Below are 11,975 nucleotides of genomic sequence, written 5' to 3' on the forward strand. Positions count from 1 at the left end.
TTTTGTTTAAGAGCTGCATGTATTTGGCAAGTAATAATATTTTTGTTAATTTAAAATATGCTTGTGTGTGTAATAATTTCATCATCCAAGATGTGATGAGATCATATAGATCTTATAAGTTAAAATCATGTAAGATCTTGTAAGAATATATTATAAGATCTTATTTAAAACCCTTTAAGATCTTATTAGGATCTTGTAAGATGTATGTAAGATCCTATATAGGATTATTTAAGATTTTATTAGGATCCTATAAGATATCATTTAAGCTTCTATAAGATCTTATTAGGATCTTGTAAGATATATGTAAGATCCTATATAGGATTATTTAAGATTTATTAGGATCCTATAAGATTTATGTAAGATCTTATTAAGGATATGTTAAGGTCTTATTAGCATCCTATGAGATTTTTTAAGATCTTATTAAAGATCCTGTAATATCTTAAAGGATCCTATAGGATTCTATAGGATCTTACATAGGATCTCACAAGATCTTATATAAGATCTTACAAGATCTTATAAGATCGTACAGGATCCTATGTTAAGATCCTAGTAAGATCTTATTAGGATCCTAATTAGGATCTTAATAGGATCCTAATTAGGATCTTAATAGGATCTTACTTAAGATTTCTACCAGGGTATAGCTCAAACAAGATAGTATCTTCAATTTAGTTTGTATTGCTATTTTTTCGTTATACCAAAAGTTGCATAACGCTTGTTTGTCAATTGTGAGAGCAAAGGCAACACAGAATGGTTTGGGATATATACATGTACCTATATACTTAAAGATTTAGACATATACCTTTATCTTGCTCCCACTTTTTCTCTATTGTGATTAATAACCAAAAAATAATCACCAAATGTGCAATATTCCAAAGAAATGTGGCAGTTTTACTTTACACCCGTTTTCAAAATTACGCGACCAACCCGAAAAAACTCTCAGCCCGAGAACACGTTTTTATGTAAAATTTTCGCGCATTTTTTCAAAATGGCGGACACGTTGTTACCGTGTTTTTTTTATTTATTTATGAAAAAATTGAAAATGCTAAACTATAAAGCACCAAATCAGCAGCTGTTATAAGAGTATGGTAAAGTCTTTCCCAACGGCTCTGAGATGGAGAGTGGTATTTTTAAGCAACGATGGTTTAACTATAAATCAAATTGCGAAAAAGTTAAAGGTCGGACACACTTTTGTGAAGAAAGCTCGCAGTGTTCACAGAGCCACTTCGGGTGTAGATTACGAAAAGCATCATAAAGGACGACCAAGAAATCTAACTGGTCCTAGAAGCTTGGATAACAATGCATTTGATGTTCCACTGCTTTCACATGCTGACATGGTTTTGTTTCTCTTCTGAAAGCTAGGGATGTGCTACTGGTTAGGCGAATTGTTGACCACTATCCAGAAATATATCTTGATGAGTTGAAAGATTGGATGCACTATATAACTGGGCTTTGGTACTCCATTACTACGTTACATCGCTGCATTCGGCAGTGTGGATTAAAGGGATACTCCACTCAAAATAACGTAGCCTTCCATCAATGGATAATACTTATTTAATCTTACTTGTGAAGTTTGAACGGACAGTTCTTTTTAGTTAAGGAGAAATCGCATCTAAAAGTCTGTTAAAACGGCATATTTCGGACGCCATGTTGTCTTTCTCAAGCAGACGCGTATGGCCAGCAATGGCCAGCGGATTCTCACAAAATGATGTATGTGAGTGCTTCGCACAATTTCGCGCTAAATTTAAACTACATTTTTATATGTAAATAGTGTTAAATCAACTGTCAAATTAGTAAAATGCCGCATTGTATGGTTCCCAAATGTACAAATGGTTGGAGGAAGACCAAGGGTACTGATATAACTTATCATAGAGTGCCAAATGGTCCGATAAAAAGCGCTTGGATGCGAAATATCAAAAGGGACAACCCGCGAAATATTAAAAACTCATTTGTTTGTAGTGTTCACTTTACGCCTGATTGTTTTATACCTGCTATGGAAATATGCGGTCGAAAAAAGCCAAAAGCGTTAAAACCAACAGCAATTCCAACGCTATTTGAATACGCAAAGAAGAAACCTCCTCCACGTTCGTCGAGTTTAAGGCAAATACGTATACGTGAAAAAGAGGTATGTGAAATTTTACCTTTTGTATATTTTCATGTACATTACGGTTGGTAACATAATAAAAAATATTAGCAGCCGAGCCAAAATATTAAATGCTGTTTATTATTTTATAACTTATAAAGTATTTTTGTGTAGCTATAATGAGAAATAAATATATTCATTTAAAAGGTTACAAAGAACGCAAATCACAATTTCGAAGATACATGCCCAAAGGCAGGTGAAAGTTGTGAGGCAAGTAATTCTGTGCAGGATGCAGACCAGCTTCTATTTGAGACAAACAGTTTTGATGAAAGTGAATATGTTTGTGAAAAAGCCATGCTACTAAAGCCTGTGAAACAACAAGTGTAAAGGAAATTGGTGTTCAAACATGTGTCTTTAATGTGAAGACATTTAGATCTGTACAAACCCAGACTGATAACATTTTATCTAATGCTGCAGCATGTCCAACATCAGCAAGAGATCATTCTCAGCACAGTATACTTGATGAGCATAATTACTTTAAGCCCACATTACAACCTCCAGATGCTGATTATGTCAATACATCCTCTGTTGAAGATTCAACAATAACAATTCACCCTGAGCCAACTGAAGTACAGAGCAGTGATGATGATTTGAATGGACATGAACATGATCCCATGTATTCTCCTCCTGTCAGCAGTGATGATGATTTAGATGGACATAAAGATGATCCAATGTATTCTCCTTCCAGCAGCAGTGATGACTTTGACAGTGAAGATGAAAATGTTGACCCAACTAAAGAAAAAAAATGGATTGTGTTTGAAAGTGAACTCGATAAACTTTTTGTATTCTGTTCTCAATGTGGAAACATTATTACAACTAAAACAAAACATTGCAAAGGCAGTATGATGATAATCAAAACTACATGTTTACAAGGACATTCGAATATATGGCACTCACAACCTTCATCAAATGGAACTGCAGCAGGTAACTTGTTAATTCCTGCAGCTATTCTGTTTAGTGGCAATACTTACCAGCATATCCAACAATTTTCAAAAGTTCTCAACATGAAGATTGTGAGTTCTTCCAGTTACTACAAAACCCAAAAAAAATATCTACTCCCTGTTGTAAAGAATAAGTGGAAAGCAAGTCAGGTTGAGATTCTGAAAGAATTAAAAAAGGCTAACCATGTAGATATAGCTGGTGATGGACGGTGTGACAGCCCAGGCCACTCTGCAAAGTATGGTACGTATACCATGATGGATGAAAGTACCAAGAAAGTCATTGAGTTCAGTGTTGTTCAAGTCACAGAAACCACCTCATCAAATGCAATGGAATACGAAGGATGCAAACGGACATTAAACTCCCTCCTCCAGAAAAAAAATCCCTATTCAATGCCTCACTACTGATAGGCATACCACAATTACAGCCAAAATGAAGAGTGTCTACCCCAATATAAAACACCAATATGATGTCTGGCATTTAGCAAAATGGGTAACCAAAAAACTACTGAAGAAGGCAAAAAAGAAGTCATTTGAAGATCTGACTCCATGGATCCAGGCAATTTCCAATCATTTATGGTGGTGCGCATCAACCTGTGGTGGAGACTCCAACATGCTCAGAGAGCGGTGGCTTTCTCTTCTTTACCATATTGTTGACAAGCATCGATGGAGTGGTTGCAAGTTGTTCAAGAGGTGTGGCCATCCTACAATGTCAAGAAAAGAAAGGAAAAGCATTAAGTGGTTGAAAGCTGGGTCTCCTTCTCATATAGCACTAGAAGAGATCATCACAAATAAGAAATTTTTAAAAGATTTAGACAAACTCACTGAGTTTCACCATACTGGTGAGTTGGAGCAATACCACTCAGTTTTGTTAAAGTACGCTCCAAAACGTGAACATTTCAGTTACAATGGAATGGTAGCTCGCACACAACTCGCCATGTTAGATCACAATGCACATGTGCACAGGAAGCAAGCAATTGTACAGGTGGGGGAAAATAAAGGAGAAATGAGATTCAACGTTGTATGCCCCAAGCAAAGGAAAAACTGGGTAGCAAAAAAAATCAAAGAGGCAAAGTCATATGAATACATTGATTCAATGATGAAAGAAGTTCTCTCAATTAAGGAAGGAAAGAAAATTCGCCACAAATACAAGCCTGTCACCCAAGCAAAATGCATTGCAACAATTCCTAAGCCACCTAAACAGGAAGTAATAGAGCGACATAAAACAAGAATGAAATTCTAGCAATAATTTTAGCAGCACTGTAGGAAGCACAAAACGCAGTATACTGAGATCATATCCTTTAAGAAGGTTGTGGGAAAATATCAAATCAGTATCATACAATACCTTACTCATCCGCAAAATGAAATCCGATAAACTCGAAGTCATCCTCTTGGCCAGGAGGAGGAAAATGGGCTCGAATGCAACTGACTGCATAAGATGGCAACACAACACGCACTTCTCTCCCAAGAACACCCCAGCACCACCTCACTAATTGTCTATATGCAACATGTCTATTTATTTTATGCTCTGGCCCTTCCACAGCATCTGTTCCGTACTGCTGCTTGTACTGAAACCAGGCAGCTTGTAAAACCCAGCGATTTAAACAAACTGCCTGAAATCCAGGGTTAGCTGTTATACATGGATAGCGTGCTGGTGGTTGTTCTTGCTGGTAAACTTCTTCGTTCTTGTTGGCAACCTCGGGAATTTCTTGACAACAAAGACACTCGACTTCCCTGTCCATTATTTGGCAACTTTCGCATGTACACCTATGTTTACATGTATAAAATGGTGTTTCGTATTAGAAGACATTGTATGCAAGTATTACCATATCAATATTCAGAACCTAACAGAAACTTACCAGGTCTTATTCATATCGCTTAATCGGACAAGAATATTTTGTTCCGAGCCACTTGATTCAGCGTTCTCACTGTTTGACTCGCTTGAACGAGAGCCGTATGAATCACGTCTCGGATGGAATTGATAGCCCTCAATTCCGTCTGCTAGTTCTTGATTCAATAGAAAATCATCTAAATCATCACTGGACGACCTGTAATCGCTAGAACTCGACGAATTTGTAGACATATTTCTCCCCACAGGTATAAAATAAGCTTGTGTTTGTTTTCAGAGTGCGAATATACTTATATATACTTATAATATAACCTAATTTATACTTATAGTTGAACCGTATTAAATCATATTATTTACGCGTTCGAATGTCTTGATTTGGCGATCGAGGAGCAACATAGTTCAAAGATAACTCGACGCAAGGATTAACTCGAAAGAATTGAACGCTAGTACGCTACACGAATGTTAATCTACAATGTCGGTGTCGCAATCAACGAATCAAAGCGAAACTGGTCAAGACCAACACGAAGGCCAAGATTCCGGCCCGATTCTTGATCATGAAATAATTCGATATGAAAGGTCTCAGCAATTAAGAAGAAGTCACTCAGCAGCTAAAGGAGTTGTAACTAAAAGGATTAAAGAATTGACCGAACTTATAACTAGTGTAATAGACGCCAGCGAAGCTCGAATAAAGGATCAGGAATTCCACGATGTAGCAGTGAAACTTTATCGCGCACATGCCGATTATCATGCAACGATCACGGACGAGTACGATTTACAAGACTCCGAAGAATATTTTCATATCGAAACTCAAAGAATTGAAGCTTTTAAGCGAACTCTAACGGACTGGATTGATGGTTTATCAAACCCAAACCCATCGCCAATGGATTGTGAAATTAATTCAAAGGACTCAATAAGCAATGTCGGCTCCAAAGCTCGGTCGCGTTGGAGTGCCAAAGGTTCCACAGCAAGCTCTCGAAGATCCCGCGTTAGCTCGTCAGCGCAAAGTGCCATAGCAGCAGCAAAAGCAAAAAAGGCTATGTTAACTGTACGAGCGGAGGCGTTAGACAAATACAAAGCTCTAGAAGAAGAAGAACTTCGCGTACAGCACGAAATAGCAGCGCTAACTCAACGACAAGAAGAACAAAGACTGCGCTGTCAGCAGAGGAAAAAGGAACTAGAAATTGAAACAGAATTCGCGAAAGCTGATGCAGAAGAAAAGGCATATGCTGAAACTTTACTTCGTGACAAGCCTCAACCAATGACGTCCAATGGTCTTGCAATAGAAACTGGATTGCAAGGAAGCCAAACCCCAACTCAAGTCAAACCGTCCATCCATAGTGTGAAGCTAAAAGGAGAAGCCAAAGAAGATGATGCTTCTGACGACTCAGAGACGGCAGGAAACTTCCTGCGAGAGATGGTAAACGTACAGCAGCTCCAGTTGAATCAAAATCAGCAAATGTTTGAATCACAGAGATATCGCGACGAATACATGCAACAACTATTGAACCAACAACATCGACTGGCTACATCTATGGCATTACCGAACGTCCAAGTACCGACATTTAGCGGTAACCCAATAGAATATTGTCACTTTATACGATCGTTCGAGACCCTTGTTGAAGACAAGATGATGGACAGTGGCACAAGACTTCGTTATCTGATTCAATATACATCTGGAGATGTTCAAGAATTGATGCGAAGCTGTTTAACTATGAAATCAGAAGATGGCTACCGAAGGGCAAGATCGCTCCTTAAACAGAGATACGGGCAAAATTACAGGATAGCAACTGCTTATATTGATCGAATCGTCAACTCACCGCCTATCAAAGATGAAGATGGAACAGCACTCCATAAATTTTCTATTCTGATTACAAGTTGCAAGAACACCTTAGAAGATATCGGATACAAACACAAACTTGAGAATTCCGACAACTTGCAAAGGGTTGTGAATAGGCTACCTTTTTCCCTTAGAAGATCGTGGCGCGACGTTGCCGACGACATAACAAGTAATCAATCGAGGGACATTACGTTTGAAGATCTTGCTAAATTCGTGGAGAAAAGGGCTAGAGCGCTGACGCACCCAGTGTTCGGCAAAATAATTCACGAACAGAATCCTAAGTTCAAGTTACCCAAGAGCAGGCTTTCATTTGGGGTGGACGGCGAAGCAAATTCAAAGAAGGCGGATACGACCGTTGGAGGTGCAAGCGTGTTTAATATAGAAGTAAAGAAGTACAAGTGTCCAAGGTGTAATGGCGACCATCTGCTATCTCGCTGCGAAAAATTTAAACGTGATACGGTTAAAGAAAGAGTCAACTTAGTGCGAAGAAAGGGTTTGTGTGACAATTGCCTGTTTCAAGGACACATCGCAAGAGTTTGCCTGAAAGAAAGTTTCTGTAAGGTAACCGGTTGCCAATCAAAGCATTCCACCTATTTGCACCCGCTGAATACTAAACCTGATGAAGAGGATAAATTACGCAGTAAACGTCCGAAGAATCCCGATCATGAAGAATCTGACATCAACAAGATTACCGGACACAATGGCTTTGTTAACAGCGAAGACGCCTTAAGTGACGTCAACGGGGCCGGCGTATCTCAGATAGGATTAGCGATCGTTCCTGTTAAAGTCAAATCCAAAAATTCTAACCGAACAGCGTTAACGTATGCATTTCTGGATCCTGGATCAAATACTACATTTTGTACTCGTGAATTAATGGAAGAACTTGGCATTGAAGGAGAGAACACAGTCTTGTCGTTGACTACTTTACAGTCGGAAAATCACTCAATGAAAAGTCAAGTGCTAAGTTTAGAAGTTTACGACTTAGAAGAGAATGATCTTGTTGAACTCCCTACAGTGTTTTCAACTCTAACGCTACCGATAAACGAACGTAGTATTCCTCGCCAATCTGATATCGATAAGTGGCCATATTTGTCTAATGTTAAGATCATAGAAATCGACGCCAGTGTCGGTTTACTCATCGGCAACGATGTGCCTAAAGCGTTGGAACCCAAGGAAACGATAGAAAGCGAAGGAGTCGGGCCATACGCAGTTAGAACGATATGTGGATGGACAATCAACGGCCCTCTAGGAAGAAATGGAAGTCTCAATCGCTCCACCAATTTCATCCGTGCGGACGACGTGTTGAATGAGCAGTTCAAACGCTTTTGCAACGTTGAATTTAGCGATTCTACATTCGACGATAAAGTTGAGATGTCTAGAGAAGATCTGAGAGCTGTTAACATTCTCGAGAACTCTGCCGAACTGCGTGGTGGTCACTACGAGTTAGCTCTGCCCTGGAAGAATTCTTCACCTTCGTTACCAAACAATCGTCCCGTCGCTGAGCATCGCCTCGCTCTGCTGAAGAGAAGATTCAATAAAGACCCTAAGTTGTTTTCAAGATACGCGGAGGTGATGGATAATTTGTTAGACAAAGGATACGCAACGAAAGTTCCTGCTACATCAATGGAAATGCGTGAAGAAACCCGGTGGTATTTACCTCACCACCCAGTGATTAACCCAAACAAGCCTGAAAAACTGCGAGTAGTGTTTGATTGTGCCGCTACTTATCATGGAACATCTCTCAACGATCAACTGCTCCAGGGACCAGACTTAACGAACGGTTTGATTGGTGTATTAATTCGTTTCAGACAAGATCGAGTGGCATTAATGGCGGACATCGAATCCATGTTCCACCAGGTTCATGTCCCTGACAAGGATAGAGATGTTTTGCGCTTCTTGTGGTGGCCTGGTAACGACCTTGATGCCCGACCCGAAGAGTACCAAATGACAGTCCATTTGTTTGGTGCTAAATCGTCACCAACCTGTGCAAATTTCGCATTGCGAAAGACAGCAACCGACAACGCAGAGGAATTTAGTAACAACGTAGTCGAGACGATAAAACGAAATTTTTACGTGGACAATTGCCTTAAGTCCGTTCCAGACGAAGATGAGGCTAGTATGTTGGCAGCTGATCTCCGCGTTATTCTCCAAAGAGGTGGTTTCCGCTTGACGAAATGGGTTTCGAACTCCCCGAAAGTTGTGGCTTCCATACCAGAAGCCGAAAGAGCTGGTTCCGTGAAGGATGTTTGCCCTGGTCAGCCAACCCTCGAGCGAGCACTTGGTGTTCAGTGGAACGTGGGTCTAGATCAGTTTGGATTTAGGATAAAGATGAAGGAAAAACCGTCCACAAGAAGAGGAGTACTCTCGTTAGTTAGTTCTGTGTATGATCCTCTGGGATTCGGAGCTCCGTTTGTTCTGATTGCTAAGATGCTGATGCAGGAGTTATGCCGGAAGAACTTAAGTTGGGACGATCCGATTCAGGGAGAATACCTCAAAAGATGGGAAAGTTGGCAAACGCAACTAATGAAAATTGAGAAGCTCTACGTGCCAAGATGCTTTAAACCTTCCGAATTTGGGAAGATCGTGTCAAGTCAATTGCACCAGTTTGCGGATGCATCGGAACGTGCATATGGCGCAGTCAGTTACCTACGATTAGTAAATGAACATGGAGACATTCATGTTTCGTTTGTGATTGGTAAAGCCCGACTCGCGCCACTCAAGGTTGTTACGATACCTCGACTCGAACTATCGGCTGCCGTTGTAGCTACCAGACTGGATAAGATGGTACGCAACGAAATCGATTTCTCGATTGACGCTTCCGTTTTCTGGACAGATAGTACAACGGTGCTTGGTTATATCCTTAACGAAGAGAAAAGATTCAAAACCTTCGTAGCGAATCGCGTGGCTGTGATACACGAAACTACCATACCGTCGCAGTGGAAATATGTCAGTACTCAGTTAAATCCAGCTGACGACGCTTCCCGAGGTCTATCTGCCGATGCTCTACTCCAAAATAAAAGATGGCTGAGTGGACCTGACTTCCTTTGGAAGACCGAAGACCATTGGCCGAGTCAACTCTATAATTCTGCCACGACCCTACAAGAAGACCCAGAAGTGAAGATAGAACCCCAAACATTTGCTACTGTTGCAGAAACCCAAGAAGATCCATTGGAAGGTATCTTCAAACGATTTTCGTCGTGGACCCGTCTTCGAATTTTCATAGCCTGGGTGCTTCGTTATAAATCGAAACTCCGAGAAACTGTGCGTAGAAGAAGAGAAGGACAATACGAGTCGCTAAAGGCGGGAGTTATTAACCCAATTAGTGTTGAAGAGTTGGTTCGTGCAGAGAACGAGGTCTTGAAACGTGTTCAAGGAACAAGCTTTCGAGAGGAGCTGAAACGTTTGGACGATAAATCCGTCAATGATACAACGAACGAGCTGAAAGTTAAATACGTTAAGAAGTCAAGTTCTATCTATAACTTGGATCCGCAGTTGATCGATGGTATTCTACGAGTTGGCGGCCGCCTAAAGAACGCTCCAATACCAAAAGAAAGCAAACATCCTATTATCGTCCCAAAGAATAACCATATTTCCAACTTGATCGTGCGGTATTATCATCAAATCTCCGCTCACGCGGGTCGCGAACATGTTTTGTCACTCCTAAGGGAACGTTTCTGGATAGTTGGAGCGAGAATCATGGTGAAACGAATCCTCAATAACTGTGTTGAATGTCGGAAAATACGGGGTCCACGTGGTGAGCAGAAGATGGCCGACCTACCCAATGACCGAGTTATCCCTAATAACCCACCTTTCAGCTTCGTAGGAGTAGATTGCTTCGGGCCGTTCCTTGTGAAGAGGGGGAGAAGTCTCGTGAAGAGGTACAGCGTTCTTTTCACCTGTTTAACTATTCGAGCCATTCACATCGAGATTGCTTACAGTCTCGATACTGATTCGTTTCTACAGTCTATGCGAAGATTCATTGCCAGACGTGGTCGTCCTGAGATTATGAGATCCGATAATGGAACTAATTTTGTGGCCGGAGAAAAAGAGCTTCGTAACGCAATAGACGGATGGAACCAAGAGAAATTGCATAAGTTCCTTTTACAGCAACACATAAAATGGATTTTTAATTCGCCTACCGCTTCCCATCAAGGTGGCGTATGGGAACGATGTATACGTACTGTTCGCAAAGTTTTGAAAGGACTTCTCAAACAGCAAGTACTCGATGAAGAAGGATTAACTACATTAATGTGCGAGGCAGAATCAATCGTGAATAGCAGACCTCTTACTAAAGTTTCCGATGATCCTAACGATGCAGAAGCGTTGACACCAAACCACTTATTGTTATTACGATCTGGTCCGTCCTTTCCTCCGGGAATGTTCACGAAGGAAGAGCGTTACAGTCGCCGCAGATGGAGACAAATACAATATTTAGCTGATGTATTTTGGCGCCGATGGGTAAAGGAATATCTTCCTACATTACAGAAGCGGCAGAAGTGGACCAAGCCGCGCAGAAATTTCCAATTGGGAGACATTGTGCTCATCGTTGATGAAAATTATCCAAGATGTTCCTGGGCCCTTGGTCGTATTATAGAAGTTAAGCCGGGAAGGGATGGTTATGTCAGACGAGTAAGTATGAAAACGAAGTCAACGGTCTTGGAACGCCCGATTAATAAGATTGTCCTCTTGGAAGCTGATGTTGTCCAGAAGGAATGAATTATACTTGATATCCAAAATACTTGAAACGTTAATTGAAATTAGACTTTAATTTATAAAATTTTCTTAAACTTAGAATTTAATCAGTCTGTTTGATTCCTTAAATATATTGTAAATGCCATAGCCCGCATTTAGGGGCCGGAATGTAGGACTCAAACAATTTGCATGCTATTGTCTAGGAGATTAGTTGAACAATATAAAGACTTAATATATTCATATTTCAAATATAAAACCGTTGAAAGTGTTTGGCGGCGAAAAATATCTAGTAAACAGTCTAAACGAAATTATTTAACTCTACCTGAATGATGCTAGTGGACGAAAGTTAACTCTAGTTATATCTACATTGCTGTCGATCGCCCAGTTGGGGAATTATCTGTAAGTTTGCTTATTATTTTACTAAATTATTATAGACTAGGTAGTTATTAGTTTTGTATTTATACTTATAGTTGAACCGTATTAAATCATATTATTTACGCGTTCGAATGTCTTGATTTG

General features: G+C 40.1%; 1 protein-coding gene across 1 annotated transcript; it reads left to right on the forward strand.

The window, feature by feature from the left end:
- Window positions 1-5,399: 5,399 nt before the first annotated feature.
- On the forward strand, window positions 5,400-11,480 carry LOC114527371. The gene has a single exon (XM_028549003.1). The coding sequence runs from the start codon at window positions 5,400-5,402 to the stop codon at window positions 11,478-11,480; it is 6,081 nt and encodes a 2,026-aa protein (XP_028404804.1).
- The last annotated feature ends 495 nt before the right edge of the window (window positions 11,481-11,975 follow it).

The sequence above is a fragment of the Dendronephthya gigantea genome, unplaced genomic scaffold, assembly GCF_004324835.1.
Source record: "Dendronephthya gigantea isolate DGI-Jeju-01 unplaced genomic scaffold, DenGig_1.0 000044F, whole genome shotgun sequence".
Taxonomy (NCBI): domain Eukaryota; kingdom Metazoa; phylum Cnidaria; class Anthozoa; order Malacalcyonacea; family Nephtheidae; genus Dendronephthya; species Dendronephthya gigantea.